Source organism: Emericellopsis atlantica (assembly GCF_019669845.1).
Source record: "Emericellopsis atlantica unplaced genomic scaffold F5Z01scaffold_26, whole genome shotgun sequence".
NCBI classification, from domain to species: Eukaryota; Fungi; Ascomycota; class Sordariomycetes; order Hypocreales; family Bionectriaceae; genus Emericellopsis; species Emericellopsis atlantica.
The window spans coordinates 76,158-92,585 of NW_025764728.1; the positions used below are offsets into that span (position 1 = coordinate 76,158).

Here is a 16,428-nt window from a genome sequence, read left to right on the forward strand (position 1 = left end):
GTGTTTGAAATCTTGATCATAATGGTGTCTCTCTCTCTTCAGGTGCCATGAGGTCATTCAAATATGGCCGACTCACATGTACAGTTGGTGTTGTTTCAAAAACTATGCAATACTGACTGAACCTACCAACTCAAGAACCAGGACATGACAAAGTAGGAGAATGACAAGCGTCTCCCAAACCAAAAGGACTCCCATGTGCACCCTTCTCTACAAAGACCAACGAACAGTGCTCACGCAATAGAACATCAAGAAAAACTTCCTCCTCGCATCCTCTCTAAATTAGCACGCGCAGTTGTCCTTGGACCCTGACTCTCGGGCATTCCCCAAGTTCACACGCTGCTCCTCACTCGCCCTGCCTGCAGCCGTGTTGGACGCACCGGCTCCGCGTGCGCTCTTCAGTGACGTCTCGGGGATCGCGTTGGCAATCGCAGTAAAGACCTCGGAGACGTTGTGCCCTGTCTTGGCACTGGTCTCAAAGAACAACAGACTCTCCTCCTCTGCGTATGCCTTGGCCTCCTCGGTGGACACTTTGCGGGCATCCCCGCTGTCGTCCTCTCCGTCGGCGCCCTCCTCGTCACTGTCTGCGGTCTTGGAGTCGCTCGTCAAATCCAACTTGTTGCCGACCAGCGCAATGACGATGCCCGGCGACGCCTGCCTCTGTAGCTCGGCGACCCAGTGCTTCGCCTTGACGAGGGATGTCGGCTTGGTGAGATCGTAGACGACGAGGGCGGCTTGCGCATTGCGGTAATACATGGGAGCGAGGGAAGCGAAGCGCTCTTGGCCCGCAGTGTCCCAGATCTCGAACTTGATCGTGCGCGAGGGGAGATTGCATTTCTGTGTCAAGAAAGCAGCACCGATAGTGGGCTCCTTGTTTTCCTGAAAGTCGTTGTTGACGAACCGCAGGACGAGGGAGGACTGGAAGGCACCGTTAGTAGTGTTGGAGACCCGACGGTGGGTGCGAGATTTATCATACCTTTCCGACGGCAGCTTCTCCGAGGAGAACGAGCTTGACACTGCTGCTCGGTTTGGGAGCGGATTCAGACATTGCTGGAATTGGGGCGAGCGGATCTGCCGTTTGCGAGGATTTGGGAAGAGGGAGCTGTGCAGGGCGATAGTCTGGTCGTCGTGCGAAGCAGTGATGAGATGGCGATTACGCAGGCGGGAATGTGCTGCCTGAACGAGGGTGGCAGTAGGCGTTGAGAGTGATCGGTAGGATTCGATGTTGCCTGCGGTTATGGCGGGATGCAAAAGGTGAAGATTAAACGGGCAATCCAGTCACCAAGTGCGATGACGAAGATCAGTCACCAAGTGCCTAGCGATGGTCACGGTCAGCTCAAGCGCCACCCCAGAGAGGCGCAGAGCGTCTGCACGAGGTGTGGCGCGGGCTGTGGCGCAACATCCGCACTAACGTTAAATGTACAGGTGCATGTGGCCCCACCAAAAAGTTTGAGGTCGCAGAAAAAGTTGCCGTAGACACTGGCTGCCGTGACCATCACCGGATAGCACATCAACCCGTTCCACGAACACCGCATCACTAACTAAAGTCATTTGAAGGACTGCGCTACTTCTGTGACTACCGCGATGCCTACTGTCGAGGCGAAATCCACGAAGCGCAAGCTCCTCGACGAGAGCGAGTCCGAGTCTGAAGATGGAGGGGCGCCTGTCAATCTCAAGGTCAACGAGGAGTATGCGAAGCGATTCGAGCACAACAAGAATCGCGAGGAGCGACACAGACGTGAGTGCCGCTAGAAATCAACGAGTGCGGTCATTGCTAACATGTACAGTCGAGGAGAAATTGAAGAATCAGAAAGACAACGACGACGATGATTCCTCTTCAGACGAGACCGAGGACGAAGATGGCTTCCTCGCCACCGAGGACCTCGACGCACAAATATCCGCCACGCTCCAGGCCTTGCGAAGTAAAGACCCCCGCGTCTATGACAGCAAAGTTCATTTCTACAAGCCTGACGAGGAAGTGGGCGATGCTGCTGCTGCTGCCAAACCCAAGGAGAAGAAGGAAAAGCCGGTCTACCTACAAGACTACCATCGTGAGAAGCTTCTCAAAGGGGATATTGGAGCGTCGGATGACGAGGACGAGGATGCGCCGCCACAGACCTATGTGCAGCAGCAAGATGCGCTCAGGAAATCAGTGGTGAAAGAGATGCACGCCGCTGGTCAGGATGATTCCGACGACGACAATGATGACTTCCTGGTGAAGCGGAAGAAGATCGACGTTGAAAAGGGACCGAAGATGTCAGCCGTCGAGGCTCGTGCTGCCAAGAAGAAGAAACCCACGGTCGATGTAGAAACGGCTGATCAGAATCCCGAGACGTTCCTGTCCAATTTTATGGCGGCGCGCGCCTGGGTGCCCGAGGATGGATCGAGATGGGCGGCCTTTGAGTCCGACGATGGCGACGACACCAATGACAAGGCTGACGAGTGGGAGCAAGCGTACAACCTGCGCTTCGAGGACCCGGAGAAGAGCAACGAGGTCCTCAAGACATATGCTCGTGACGTCGCCGCGGCCCGTTCGGTGCGAAGGGACGACAAGACGGGGCGTAGTCGACGACGAGAGTTGGAGAAGGAGAAGAAAGAGCAGGAGAGGAAGCAGCGCAAAGAAGACAAGGCGCGCCTGCGAAAGCTCAAAATCGACGAGGCGGAAGAAAAGATCAAGAAGCTCAAGCAGGCGGCGGGTGCCGTTGGCAAGCAGATCACAGACGACGAGTGGCTCGAGTTCTTGGACGGCGCCTGGGACAATGACAAGTGGGAAGAGGAGATGAACAAGCGCTTTGGTGACGACTACTATGCCGTGCAAGACGAGGGCGCCCTGGAGTCTGGCGACGAAGACGGCGAGGGTGGCAAGAAGGCCCGCCTGAAGAAGCCGAAATGGGACGATGACATTGACATTAAGGACATCGTGCCTGACTTTGACGACGGCGTGGAACAGCCCAAGATCTCATTAAGCGACGACGAGACAAAACAAGCAGCCGACGGCGAGGGGGAGCAAGAGGACGAAGAAGAGGAAGAAGAGGCGCCATCGTCAAAGAAGCGCAAGACCGATCACAAGCGTGCCAAGCTCGATTCACAGAAAAAGGTCCGTCAAGAGCGCGCCAAGCTCGAAGCCCTCGTGGACTCCAAGCTCGAGCTGTCCCACCACGACCTCCTCAACAAGGCATCATCCTCTGGCTCCGGCGGTTTCAAGTACCGCGAGACAGAGCCCCTCACCTTTGGCATGACGGCCCGCGATATTCTCCTGGCGCCCAGCGACGCCGCGCTGAACGATTACGCCGGCATCAAGAAGCTTGCGCACTGGCGGGACCAGGAGAAGAAGGCCAAGGACGCGCAGCGCCTGAGCAAGAAGAAGAGGTTGCAAAAGTGGCGGCGCGACGTGTTTGGCAAGGACTATGAGAAGACGGGGCCGACGTATGGCTTTGAGAAGTTTGTGTCGGAGAGTGACGCTGGCGGCGCGCCTCTTGGGCAAGAGACCAAGGAGGAGGGAAACATTATTGGTGAAGTCGGCGAAGGCAAGAAGAAGAGGAAGAGGTCGAGGAAGAACAAGGCTGCTGCATAGAGTACATGTAGGGAATATCACAGAAAGAGGGTTAGTTCATGTGTATCAACAGCTGGGACACCTGTGTCCAGTCCAGCGCACATCTGTGACTGTGTGGGATAATGGCCAATACTATCCTGTTGTCGCGCGAGAACACTATTCATTTGTTAGCTGGCCACTTGGTGATCTGTTTATTGTTGCTCTTTAAATTCATACCTGGCCATCAGCTTTCAAGCTGCTACTATCCGTAGTTGGTTTGGACGCAATATTAGTGGGGCTGCTTCCTACTAAAAGTCTCCTCTCTGAATGCAAACCGATGACCATGAACGACGACAACTCCAACGGTCCTATCGTTTATGGACAGTCCCGTCGCTGCCAATGTCTTTGGCACACTGGGCGCAGTCCTCTGGTCCCTGCAAGTAGGTCATCCTGTCTCTCAGCGCTGAGTGTTCGGCATCTGACTGACTCCCGTCTAGCTACTCCCGCAGATCTGGAAGAACTGGAGGCGCCATGACACGGAATCTCTCTCGCCTCTCTTTTTCCTCTCCTGGGCCGCAGCGGGCGTCCCTCTGGGGGTGTACAATGTAGTGTCCGACTACAACATTGCGCTACAGATTCAACCACAAATCTTGATCTTTCTCAGCCTTATCACGTGGTCACAATGCCAATACTACGGAAAGCGATGGGGCCTCAGCAAAGTCACACTCTGCTCTCTCACAATCATGAGCATCCTCGGCGGTATTGAGGTCGGGCTGGTCTTTGCGCTGCGTGTGGCGCGCGACAGAGGCCACGACTGGGCACTGACGCTCATGGCTGTCCTCGCTGCTGTGCTACTTGTGGCGGGTGTGCTGAGGCACTATGTCGACATGCTCAGGACGAAGACGGACGGAGGCATCAGCTTGCGCTTCGCGGCGCTGGATGCCAGCGGGGATGTGGCTTCGCTGCTGTCCGTCGTCTTCCAAGAGACCCTGGATGTTCTGGGGTTGGTCATCTACGGCAGTGAGTTTGCGGTGTGGACAGTGTTGATGATTCTCGTGGTTTATTTTCGTCTATGCGGACGTAAGCTTGAAGCTGGCGATGACGAAGAACCGCGTGGCGCAGTGGGCCATGTTGAAAGGCAAGCTTGAAATCAATCACATCCAGGACCGGAGCCTGTTGTAATTCATGGTATGACTTCCGCCACGACAGCTCAGGAGTCGTGACACCTGCTCCGCCACGTACAGATAGCTCAAGGTGATAAAACTCGATCTGGCTGAGTCTATTGGTCTTTGAAACGCTTATCAGATAATTCTTATTGCGTACTAATGCTAGAACTCGAATCACCGAAATTGTAGGAGACTGAGGAAGCCAGACGCAATCTGCAGCCGCGCCGAACCGTAGGTCTAGGATCGGGGGTACCGGGGGGACCGGAGCGCGGCCCTGGATAGTTCGGTATCCGCTCCCCAGAAACGAACACGGTTGACGGCTTCGCCGCTTCATCCTCATTGCTCTTACGGAGTCTTACCTAGTCCATTCCGGAACCATGGGCGCGGCGTCGTGGCGCCTCACGCATTTGTGGGTGAGATCAACTGGAAATAAGCCAGGCCGTTTCGGGTGGATCAGCGTGTGCCAGTGCCGAATGGGGTGCACTGCGGCGGTAGTTGCTGAGGCTAGTTCAATCTTTAGGGTAGCCAACAAGCCAATGGGCTAGGGGCGGTTGCGATGCCGGTGTGACCTATAAGTACTAACCGGCCAACAATACTACCCTACTGTCGATGAAGTTTGTTATTCATCATTACGAGTGTATCGCACTGCTGTAAGGTAGGTAGGCTGTTGTACATGTTTTCATGGGGGCTGGAGGAGGGGAAGGCCCGGAAGGGACCTTGGCTGTTGTCTTGCTCGACGCCAAGGCTCGTGCCCTGCACCACAACCCGCAGCGGCGATAACAACGGCGGCCGAAGCATGGTCAAGGAGTGTGCCGGGGTGGTTATTGCTGTGAGCCTCGCGGCCCACGATCAGGCGATTTTAATGGTACAGCAAGTATGCTTATTCTCGCTTCATACTCAGGTGGTTAATACGAGCTAATTCCCCTGAACTTGGTCAAGCTTAGGATGAACCCCAGAAAAGGGTGACATGCGACGCAAGTACGCCTTATCACCGTGTTTGCATGGCGAGTTGAACCAACCATGGAATTCGATCAGGCGTAGACGTGCGCCCGGGACTCGCTTCGTTGTTACATACCAGGTCCAATTACCAAAGAGGGCCACTTTGCCATAATAATACATAAGTGTATCCTGATTTAATGATAATTAATCAAGCCCCATGTTCAGGACTTGGAAGGTTCCGTCGCGATTGCGGCTCGCCCCGATGGTCATGCCTCTGGTGTGTAGACTGTCTGGTCGGTCTGTTTCATGATTCAAAAGTGACAGCGCGTGAACAGCCCACGGTCCCCCCGCCTTCACACCAGTGGACAGCCTGTTGGTGTCTGCTTCCGTAGCGCGTAGCTGCAGCCTCATGCATGCTATATGCAGTTTGGGTGTCATCGCAGCAAGCACAGTCTGCCAAACAACCCAATTGGGCATGCAAGTTTGTGTTCACATTGGTTCCCGTGAAGCTCACAGACGAGAGCTGTCGCCAAGCGCCCTTTTGAGCGAAGCTGCGCAGGGGGCCCAGCTTGATCTGATCGGGGGAATTAATCTAGAGTCTAGATTTCTGCCATATTGCCCCCTCATTTGGTTGAGGGTGAGGTAGGATAATAAACACCTGACTTGTAATGATTACTATGCAAGCAAGTTGAGCGGGCACGGGCACGGGCACGTTCCGAATCACATTTGTGTGGGTTGACTCGCAGTCTGCTGATCTTTAAAGTCTGAACCACCACGGCTAGTCATGAAAGTTCTGTGTTGTCAGTGCCATTTCATATGCTGCAACGGGGACCATGTCTATAATTAACGGAATGGGAGCTAGTCCTGGAAAAGCGTGGTCCTGTCTTTGATATTGCTCATTTACGGCCCTTTTCACAAAGCTCTTGACCCACGATGGGATCCAGTCGACCGCAAAAGACGAGAGAAGGCATGGAAAGCCCGCGATAGATACCACCAGTACTGGTGATTTCCGGCCTCTGCAAGGACATGGAGCTCCCACCCAGGCGTCCGCCTGTTGCATCCTGTACATAGGTCCGTACCTCAGGTAGGATAGCACAGCAGTTTACAAAGCAGTCAGCAGGACTGGACTGGACTGGACTGGACTTGGGGGCCAGCCTGGTGGGGCCCGCTACCACGGCTTCCAGTCCATGTTCTTGACGCTAGACATGGTCCATGGAGCCTCGAAGTGCCCACTGTCACGACCGCCGGTACAGCCTACTGGTCGCCAGGCTGCCTACATGTACCTGCTGTAAGACCTTATTGTAAGGCCTCGAACAGCACAGTAATACCTGAAGCACTGGCATTGACACGCTGCAGCACCCTTGACGGCCGTCACTCCAGTCTGCCTCCAGTATCCGTATGTCCAGTCTCTGTCACTTGCAGTAGGCAAGCAGACTGACTGTTTCACGACAAACGTCAAAACGTCAAACTAATGTCTGAGACACGTCAACTACCCATGTTAAGCCACGGATCTGCATTCCATAGTGCCTCGTCAACGTCGTCAGCCAGCCTGGCAAGCCTCGCCGAGTGCCCAATTGTCACTACGTACATGACATAACATTCTGCCCATAGCCACAGTCGTCCTCCGAGCATCGGGATATGTACTGGCCGTACGTAGAGCACGACTAGACCGTGCTGGTTCTGGCGCCAGCGTCCAGTCGCAATCGCCGGCTCCACGCTCGCAGAACAGACCAGGGTCCATGTCCCTATCTGCCTCTTGCTTCCCTGCTCCACAACCCCCAAGCAACTCCAGAAAGCTGCCAGGATCCATTGTCGTCGCGACTCCACCGTCAAATCACAACCAGGTGCCTGTCTGTCTGTCTGGCTTCTCTTCGTGCGCAGCGCGGCTGGCTCCTTCTGCGTTGGTCTTCTGCCAGAGCGAGCGCGCATCCCAAGCCCGGCCTGCACGCCAGTCGACCATGTAGCGCCCCCATCGTGCAAAGTCAGAACCATCGACAAACGACGCGATTGACTCTCCCACTATCAACGACGTTCGTCCACCCAGGGTTTCCAGCTCGCGGACGCCCGCATCGGGCCACAGGCAGCCATGTACGGCCAGCCTCCGCACTCGCGTCACCTTCACGCTGGCCAACAACACCAGCAACCGTTCGACCCTAATGGCGCCCTGCCAATCGATCCGCAGTCGCAGGCTGCCATGGGCGCGCCAGACTTCACTGCTTTCCCCTATGCTTTCCAGCAACCGGGCCTGCACGACCCCAACGCCATGATGGTGGTTCAGAGCCAGCCCGCGACTGTGTCCCCCGCTGCCTATGCTCCAGACGGGATGCGGCATTCTCAGCAACAACACATGGCAACCACGCCTACAGCGCCCATCGATTCAGCCGTGGTGGTCGACAGCATCTCACGAAGCAGCATGGACGGCGGCAGAGTAGTCACGAAAAAGGCGGGCATGACAACCCCGACCGCAGTCGATGCGAACCAGGAGCGGAATACTCCCAATGCCGACCCACTCGACGACAAGGCCTCGGACCACTTTGAACCGTCCAACGTCAACAGAGCTGATGGAACAGACTTGGGGGGCAGAGCGAAAGGAGGCGCCAAGACGGGCGACGCACAGCCAGCCTGGACAGAACTCAAAACAAAGGCAGGCAAAGAGCGGAAACGGTTGCCGTTGGCTTGCATTGCCTGTCGGCGCAAGAAGATTCGATGCTCTGGCGAGAAGCCCGCGTGCAAGCACTGTTTGCGATCGCGCGTACCGTGCGTCTACAAGGTCACGACGCGCAAAGCAGCGCCCAGGACAGACTACATGGCCATGCTCGACAAGCGCCTGAAACGGATGGAGGAGCGAATCATCAAGGTGGTGCCGAAATCAGATCGGGACTCGACCACAATCTCATCGGTGACTCGAGCCGTCGTGCGCCCAGGGATACCCGGCACAGAAAATACAAACGGCAGAACCTCTGCGAAGAAAAGAGGCGCAGAAGAGGCATTCGGCCCCAGCCTGGAGGCATGGGCCACTAGGCATAGTAGCGGGGAAGAGGGGATAGCAGCGTTGCCGAACGCTTTTGAGGACGACGAGAATCAGCTCTTCCAGGAGGGAAGTGATGCTTTGCCATCAAAAGAGCTGCAAGAGCACCTTGCAGAGGTTTATTTTGACAATGTATATGGCCAGTCATATCCATTGCTACACAAGCCCAGCTACATGCGCAAGCTCAAAAGTAACAGCTTACCACCCGTCCTGGTCCTCGCGGTTTGCGCCGTTGCCGCCCGGTTCTCCTCCAGCCCAAAACTCAACTCTCCCACCAGGCAATTCCTACGGGGCGAGGAGTGGGCTGCGCCAGCACGCGATATCTGCACAAGGCGCTATGAATCGCCCAATATCACATTACTCACCTGTCTCCTCATCTTGGGCCTCCACGAGATGGGCACTTGCCAGGGTGGGAGGAGCTGGGCGTTGGGAGGGCAAGCGATTCGGATGGCATTTGCACTCCAGCTACACAAGGACCTCGAATACGACCCGACGGCCCGCAACAACAGTGTCAAACTGAGCTTTGTTGATCGAGAGATCCGAAGGCGCATCATGTGGTCGTGCTTCATCATGGACCGGTTCAACTCGTCTGGCTCAGAGCGACCCATGTTCATCAAAGAGGAGAACATCCTTATCCCCTTGCCAGTCAAGGAGAGACACTTCCTGCTCGACATGCCTGCCGTGACGGAGACGCTCAATGGTCACGTGCTGTCTACCACGCCATCTCGAGAGGATGCTGGAGGTGATGCGAGCGAGAATCTAGGCGTTGCTGCATTCGTGATACGAGCGATTGCACTCTGGGGTCGAATCGTCGTGCATATGAACCAAGGTGGAAAGGAACTCGATCCTCAGCCCTTATGGAGTCCAGCTTCCCAGTTTGCGAGGCTAGGTCGCGAAGCTGATGAGTTCCCTCATTCTCTCCCTGAGCCGTTGCGATACTCGGCTCACAACGTTGCCCTCCACCAGAACCATCAGACGACCAACATGTTTTTATTCCTTCATGTCATCTGCCAACAGAATATCCTCTTCCTCGGCCGATCGGCGATTCAGCCTGCGCCAAATCGACCGGAACACTTTGTCGTTGCCTCCCGCTCGAAAGCCCTCGCAGCCGCTACGCAAATATCCGAGATCCTCAAGACAAGCGAGGAAGCCAGAGTGGCGGTCACGGCGCCGTTCGCAACGTACTGTGCCTTCTCATCGACAACAGTGCACATACGGGGCATTGCCTCGGGCAACCCGGCAGTGAAGGCGGCTGCCGAGGCGAACGCAACGACGAATATCCGCTTCATGCGCAAGATGATGAAGCACTGGGGGATGTTTCATTGGATGGAGGAGGACATTCGAATGCAGTACCGCGTCGTTCTGGATAAAGCGAAACAAGGGGCGACGATGGATGAGTTGACGGAGTCGGCTCCGATCCTCCAATATGGCGACTGGTTCAACAGGTATCCGCACGGCGTGTCGGATGCCGACTACGTGGACCCAGCTGCCAAAAGGAAGAAAGAGAAGGGGGCGGATGGCGTACTCGAGCAAAAGCCTGAGCTGCAGTCTGTGGAGGAGTTCTTCACTCAGCTGTCGTCGCCCAAAACAGCAGAGAAGCCGAACGAGAACCAGCCGAACAAGGGAGCCAAGCGCAAGGCCTCCAAGAAGAGCATGGCCAGCATCAAGACAGCGCCGCCTCCGCCGCTCCACGGGGAAGCTCCCCTTTCGAGCCAGAGCGCGCCACCTGCTCCTGACCAGCGAACGACTCCTCACGCGCAGCACCAACCGCCGCCATTGCCATCGCAGCATCAGCAGCAGCAGCAACGGCGACCATCCGCGCCTGTGGTGGGGCAGGAAAACAGCCCACACATGTTCCAGCCCATGGTTACCACACATCCTGCGCAGTCTGCATCGTTCCATGCCATGTCCCCGGCCAACTCGAGCAACGTGGATCAGCACTTCTATCAGGCGCAACAGGGTCAACAGCCTTTCTTCCAACCAGACATGATAGGCATCAACATGCAGCAACAACCGCAGCAGCAGCAGCAGCAACAGCATGCCGGTGTCGTACAGCCTAGCATGGAGCAGCATCTCTCGTTCGGCAACTACACATTGGATCACGGGACGCCGCCTCACTCGCAGATCATGGATGGCTGGAACGGTGCCCAAGGCCATGCACAACCTGGCGGCGTCATGCCTATGGCTCATGCCCACCAAGGCCAGCCTCAGGGCGGCTTGAACGGTGAGCCGTGGTACATGTCCTACGACTTGCAACAAGGTGACGGCGTCTCCAATGCTGTCCCGGGCCATCCTGAGCAGTACAATGCCATGTTCGCCGCGAACGGCATGGCGGCGCCGAATCCGTTAGGCGGGTTGCGACATGCGCCGTAGTCTCCTTGACCGGAGGCGAGTATTTGGGGAGTTGTACACGAGAAAAATGCGAATACGACCGATATTGTATCATCACCGAGCATCGCGCATATGGGCGTCGATAGGGGAGGAGGAGCTTCATCTATGGGGAGGAGCTCGCTGTGGACATTTATAATTCTGATACCATTTTGCTCTTTTGTGCCAGAGGACCGGGGATGGGCGGATAGATTTGGGGCTATGGGATTTGGTGGCGCAGCTATGATGTTCTATATGGGAGGTTTTCAAGATGTAGAAAAGGAAATACTCAAAAAAGTTACCCCCCATTGCCATGGCTTTCAGGCGCCTATCCGCCTCGTGTATCCCTCTCGCTGAGGTAGAGCTTGTCACCAGTATCCTAGCCCTCACCAATCTCACGCGCATTGACAGTAGCAACGTCATTCTATGGAGCGGGAATCTGTGGCTCGTGAAACACGTCCATACATCAATGATGTTCAAATTGGCTGAATTAATATCGGATAGAAGAGCCACGCTCGCCATTCTTTGTATGACAACAAGAAACTCCAGGCAGCTCGATAGCCAGTGTCTGCATGCTCGCGAGACAGTGCTGAAGAATCACTTGAGATCTTCGCTTCAAGTCACATGTTGCTCATCTGCGTCGTCCTCGTCGGACAAAAAGCTACCCAGAATCTGCCGACTGGGCAGCTCTATGTCAACATTGTTGATCTTCTTGGCCAGGGCAACCTGGACGATGGCGATCACAGCCATTGAGTTAGATAGATGGAGGCCAAAACAAAAAGGTCGAAGTCATCAACATGAGGTCACCTGGCAGCCTTGCGATAGGAGTCGGTACGCCTTGACAACGATACCCAAATTCGCAGCATCCTCAGAGCGATATCGTCGACGAGGCGCTGATGTCTCACGATCCTCCAAATCTCAAAGTGGTACGTTCTCCGTGCATGATGTCACGTGCTCCACGCGTCGCGGCACGTCTGGTGCTCCACTCTTAATGAGCTTGGTCATATGCTGCGCTACCATTGGCTTCAGCCACAAATTCTCCCAGCCACTCACATGACATTAGCCTTCCGTCGCCAAAGGAACACGGTCCTCATCGTGTGCCATTGAAAGATTCCAGCGCACTTTCTTCACTCCATTTCAAGTTCACCTCACACGCTCATTCAACACTCTCCCTCATTGTCCCTCACCATGCGCGGCACCAGTCACAGATCTTGCATCATGCCAGGGAGCATGCCGGCGGCATGGAGCACGCCGTTCCTTACCCGCACCCCAGACTGGGTCTATTCAGAGGCGTCTAACATGCAGTATGTCTCCCATTGTGTGTGCGCACTGAGCCAATTGCTAACAGGGAAGCCTCACGAATGACAAGACATGGTTCGAGAACGACTTTGTCGAGTATGACTCGCATATCTCCAACTCACGCGCCGCCATCGCCAGCATACCCGTCAGGGGTGTCGGCAGCGTGGTTCTACCCGTCAAGCAATCTGTTGCTGGGCAGGGCTTCCAAAGCAGCGTGTCGCTGCGCCTCGAGAACGTGCTGTACGTCCCAGACTACCCTGTTAGTGTCATCGGGCGACCCATCAAGGCGGTAGCCAGTGTACAGTTCTCCTCGGCTACGCCTCGTGGAGCTCTAGTGTACAAGGACGGCTCGGTCGCCGCGACGTTTCTGCCAGGCAGGGACTTTTACCAGGTCATGCTACGGGAGTCGCATGTCGGCGCGCCCCTGGGCAGGAGTGTACTGGACGAGCACCCCGAGTACGGAACCATGGTGGGCTTCACCTGGCCAGACCAGGAGATGCAAAAGTGGCGGTACGCTCAGGCCGCTCTCCGCTCGCCACCCAAGATTGGTACATCGTGCCGCAGCGAGGTCAAGAGTGTGCTTGCGCCAGCCTTTGTTCCCGACGCGTTGGCGCAACGAAACCGCAAACGCGGAATGGCGTGCGATGACGAGGTCGAGAGCTCACCGAGAAGGGTGAAACGCTCCCGCGCAATGGATGAGATGGAAGAATTCGGCTCGCCGAGGTCTATGGTCTGGAGCAGGTGCTGATTTGTTTTTTTGTACGACAAGCGATCGAGATTTCGGGGATCTGTTTATTTGGCATGCTTCCATGGTGGCGCATCTACATTGGGAGGGTTCTGGCGCATGGGCAGGCGTTTGGGAATGGGAATAATACCGCGTATGGCGGTTTACAGAATGGGCTCGTCCAGGGACAGAGCTGCTTTTTCACATGGTTCGTATCACTATCACAGTTAATACCAAAACTTGCGCGTCAAGAGTGGCGTCTCTACGTTGAGCTACTAGTGCGCGTGAACCCCTCCTGTGAAGAGCTTGTTTGCTCTACCCCATTGGCACCGTACCACCTGGTTGAACACCACAAGAACTGCATCATCGAACGACCCGGAATCTGCGACGCTTGAATCTCCCCTGTACCGTACAACATGGATCCGCTGCGTGTTATGCATTAGCACCATCTATTCTCGCTTGGCGAACGAACCGCGCCTGTATGCACCGGTAGTTACCTGAGTTAGTGCTGGAAGTCTGGTGGGGGCGGGGTCGATCTTCCAACAAGCCACACGTGAATGACGAAACGCCAAACGTAGAAGCTCCCAGGGGGGGAGTCGTGAGCTCTGAAGCTCCCCATCTGCCACAACATCCGATACTGTACGTCTCGCCCATCCATCCATCCGTCCATCCATCTCGCGCAGCTCCCAGTCAAGCTGCTGCTCTCGACATCAGCGCGACATCTTGCGCGGGCTTGCCAGTCCAGCCGTCCGTCATCATGGCCTCCACTGAAGAGGTCGCCAAGCGCTTGCACGAGTCCCGCCCTCCCGCCACTGACGCCTTCACGTACCTCACCATCATCGAGCAGTCGCTTTCACCCGAGATTCTACCTGTCCTCCAGGACATCCTCGACGATGCTGAGCTGACCAACGACATTGGCTGGGACCTGGTCGATATGCTCATCTCCGTGCCGGGCAGCGCCGAATGTCTCGAGCGCATCGCCCGGCTGGGGAATCCACGTGAGGTGATCCTCAAGACCCTCGAGGTGATGGACAAGGCGGCGGCGTCAGCAACGAGAGAGCACGAGAAGGAGGATGGGAAGGTTATATTTGATGAGAGGTTTGTGGCTCTGGTGGGCATGCTTAAGATTCTCCACGCGCGGCTGCAGGTCAAGGCGCCTTCACGGTTTCTGCACACGACCCTGGACACGGTTCTGCGGGCATATGATCCGACGAGCTCAGCGCAGACAGCGGCCATTATCGATCTGATCCGATCGCTATCCGGCAAGAAGCGACCGGCGCTGCCCACGAGACAGTCGAGCACGACGCTGGACACGCCGTTCCAGGCGACTAACCCGGCACAGAGCGCGCCTGACCCGGAGGCGGATGATCAAGCGCAGCCCGGCCCCATGGAGCCGGCTCTCATGTCGAGGCTGCTGCAGTCGTTCATCACGTGCATCATCGAGGCCTATGTCAACTCGAACAGCCTCGAGTGGGCGGCGCGGCTGCTAGAACACACTGTGCCAGAGAGAATCGTTCTGAGGCGAGGCACCATGCTACAGGCGTACAACGAGATTGCTGAGCTGCAGGCCATGGATGCTCTGGTCGGTCAGCTGGTGGTAGGTCATTCCTTCTCAGATCCGGGTTGAGTTGAAGCTTACAGTGTTCCGCAGTCGGTTGCAGGCGATCTAGGTGTCTCTGATATCAGCGCCGACGAGGTCAGGGAGATCTGCACGGGGCCGATTTCGAGAGATCCCTTGTCGATGGACGATGCGGACCCGGAACACCCCGAGGTCATCCCATTGTCATCTGGTGGATTCGCCTGCCTCGCCGCGTACAAGATGTTCGCTACGGATGTCTTTGAAGCGCACCACACAAACTTCAACATCAGCATCTTCCCTGATCTACACACCATGTTCAAGAATTTGGCGGAAGGAGACGCGCAATCTGAAATCATGGGGAACCCAGGCACCTTTGAGGCGTTGGTGGTCATGGCGATCTGGCTCGATACTCACCAGGGCACGCTGTCTGAAAAGAGGGAGGGCGCCGAGGAGGATGTCAACATCATGAGCTACCACCACCTCTTGACGCTGGTGTCCATCTTCCACCCGAATCTGCGTGTCCGTAACGCCTCGACGTTCATGGCCGGCTCGGTCCTCCACGCTGATCCCAATGAGAACGACCGTCTGGCCATTCTGGAAGACCTTATGGAGAACTGTGTCTTCGCCGCCTTGCAGGCTTGCGCTGTGACTTGGCTCAAGGAGGAGATCATCGCAGCCAAGAAAGCCGAGGATGGCAAGTCTCACTTTGCAAGCCCCGAATGTTTCGACAAACTGCAGTACACCGTCTTTCCCGACTTGACCCACCTCGAGTCAGCCGACGTGGCTGCTCTGTGGGAGTTTTGGACGAATGGGTCGCCATTCCACCTGCAGGTCGCCAACTTTGCCCTCTTCCTGTTCACAGGCGACGGGTTCCAGAGTGTTGTGCCCTCGGGCATGGGCACGACAATAGAGCACCGCTATGCTGCGCCACTGCTCAAGGCGGCGTCTCGCCTCATTGAGGGCGTGGACAAGGGCGAAGTTGGCGAGGAGGGCGCAGACGAGGCCAGAGTGCAGCTGAGCATCTTGACCGATACCCTGAAGACCGTGTCTCTTCATTGAAGGGGATGCATCTTCCAGTGTCAAATATTTGTCTGTGTATGGGACCCGGATGTACCGAGTACGGTAGTATACGTAGTTTTATTTTAGTCTTGGTCAAGGTAGCTAGCGAATCTGGTTTCACTCTTGTTCAAGAAGCTGCCCTCGTCATTGATTCAGGGTAAGCTGCTCTTTCCGGTCGGAACGCGCCGAGGCCTTGGCGTACCGAACAAAATTAAGCACGCTGCACGCGCCCTCGGCCCGCTGTCCAATGCCGATGCGTGCGCCAGGTGATATCACGCTGATCATTCATGACGCCCATATCACGCGTTAGTCATTGCGACCCTTTTTCGGATTCTCGGGTTCGGGCGTTGATATCGTTTCTCGCGCGCTCGGGTTGAGGTGGAATTCCATGGATCTAATAAGTATCTGGGCTGTGGAGTCTCACCATTGATGTCATGTGTCTTGTATGGTTGTACCGTTTGCAGGTACGTAGCATAGTAATAGTCGCACACGTACATGAATACTTGGCTTGGAGGACAGCGCATCAACCAAGGCGACGCGTCCGCAAGTCGAAAATGGACAGGGGAAATACCTGATCAAGGTACATAGTACCGTAGAATTTAGACTTGATGAAGACGGACGCGCCAATTGAACAGCGCCAAGGGATGAAAACCGGAGCGGTTGCTCCTGCGCAAAAATTGAAGAAAAAGGTGCTGAATGGGTAATCGAGTCGCCGCGCGCAGGGGGGCGGGTCTCGAT

General features: G+C 55.9%; 7 protein-coding genes across 7 annotated transcripts; 6 read left to right on the forward strand and 1 right to left on the reverse strand.

The window, feature by feature from the left end:
* Positions 1-279: 279 nt before the first annotated feature.
* On the reverse strand, positions 280-1,045 carry F5Z01DRAFT_683152 (ras family-domain-containing protein; the record flags this gene model as incomplete). The annotated part of the gene is made up of 2 exons (XM_046265821.1): positions 280-915; positions 974-1,045. 2 exons carry the CDS (start codon positions 1,043-1,045, stop codon positions 280-282), a joined length of 708 nt encoding a protein of 235 aa, XP_046115457.1.
* A 428-nt stretch (positions 1,046-1,473) lies between these two features.
* On the forward strand, positions 1,474-3,565 carry F5Z01DRAFT_711849 (KRI1-like family-domain-containing protein; the record flags this gene model as incomplete). Its single annotated transcript, XM_046266482.1, has 2 exons — positions 1,474-1,735; positions 1,785-3,565. Coding segments are annotated over exons 1-2 (1,935 nt in total), but the record flags the coding sequence as incomplete, so codon positions are not given.
* A 171-nt stretch (positions 3,566-3,736) lies between these two features.
* Positions 3,737-5,023, forward strand: F5Z01DRAFT_268989 (PQ loop repeat protein-like protein). The gene is made up of 2 exons (XM_046258660.1): positions 3,737-3,969; positions 4,027-5,023. Exons 1-2 carry the CDS (start codon positions 3,907-3,909, stop codon positions 4,675-4,677), a joined length of 714 nt encoding a protein of 237 aa, XP_046115459.1. The 5' UTR covers positions 3,737-3,906; the 3' UTR covers positions 4,678-5,023.
* Positions 5,024-7,582: 2,559 nt separating this feature from the next.
* On the forward strand, positions 7,583-11,189 carry F5Z01DRAFT_269011 (fungal-specific transcription factor domain-containing protein). The gene has a single exon (XM_046258661.1). The coding sequence runs from the start codon at positions 7,721-7,723 to the stop codon at positions 11,033-11,035; it is 3,315 nt and encodes a 1,104-aa protein (XP_046115460.1). The 5' UTR covers positions 7,583-7,720; the 3' UTR covers positions 11,036-11,189.
* On the forward strand, positions 11,189-12,404 carry F5Z01DRAFT_269064 (uncharacterized protein). Its single transcript, XM_046258662.1, has one exon. It carries the CDS (start codon positions 11,343-11,345, stop codon positions 12,084-12,086), a length of 744 nt encoding a protein of 247 aa, XP_046115461.1. The 5' UTR covers positions 11,189-11,342; the 3' UTR covers positions 12,087-12,404.
* F5Z01DRAFT_663035 (uncharacterized protein) lies at positions 12,093-13,326 on the forward strand. The gene is made up of 2 exons (XM_046264004.1): positions 12,093-12,333; positions 12,383-13,326. Exons 1-2 carry the CDS (start codon positions 12,218-12,220, stop codon positions 13,074-13,076), a joined length of 810 nt encoding a protein of 269 aa, XP_046115462.1. The 5' UTR covers positions 12,093-12,217; the 3' UTR covers positions 13,077-13,326.
* Positions 13,327-13,809: 483 nt separating this feature from the next.
* On the forward strand, positions 13,810-15,690 carry F5Z01DRAFT_676731 (YAP-binding/ALF4/Glomulin; the record flags this gene model as incomplete). Its single annotated transcript, XM_046265278.1, has 2 exons — positions 13,810-14,649; positions 14,704-15,690. 2 exons carry the CDS (start codon positions 13,810-13,812, stop codon positions 15,688-15,690), a joined length of 1,827 nt encoding a protein of 608 aa, XP_046115463.1.
* Between the last annotated feature and the right edge of the window lie 738 nt (positions 15,691-16,428).

What these genes read in the sequence shown, in the direction of transcription:
- F5Z01DRAFT_663035 (XM_046264004.1), top strand. Translation starts at nt 12,218, where the DNA reads ATGCGCGGCACCAGTCACAGATCTTGCATCATGCCAGGGAGCATGCCG. An exon ending in TCAGAGGCGTCTAACATGCA is followed by an intron (nt 12,334 to 12,382) that starts GTATGTCTCCCA and finishes CTAACAGGGAAG; the next exon opens with CCTCACGAATGACAAGACAT.
- F5Z01DRAFT_269011 (XM_046258661.1), top strand. Translation starts at nt 7,721, where the DNA reads ATGTACGGCCAGCCTCCGCACTCGCGTCACCTTCACGCTGGCCAACAA.
- F5Z01DRAFT_268989 (XM_046258660.1), top strand. Translation starts at nt 3,907, where the DNA reads ATGGACAGTCCCGTCGCTGCCAATGTCTTTGGCACACTGGGCGCAGTC. An exon ending in CAGTCCTCTGGTCCCTGCAA is followed by an intron (nt 3,970 to 4,026) that starts GTAGGTCATCCT and finishes ACTCCCGTCTAG; the next exon opens with CTACTCCCGCAGATCTGGAA.
- F5Z01DRAFT_269064 (XM_046258662.1), top strand. Translation starts at nt 11,343, where the DNA reads ATGGCTTTCAGGCGCCTATCCGCCTCGTGTATCCCTCTCGCTGAGGTA.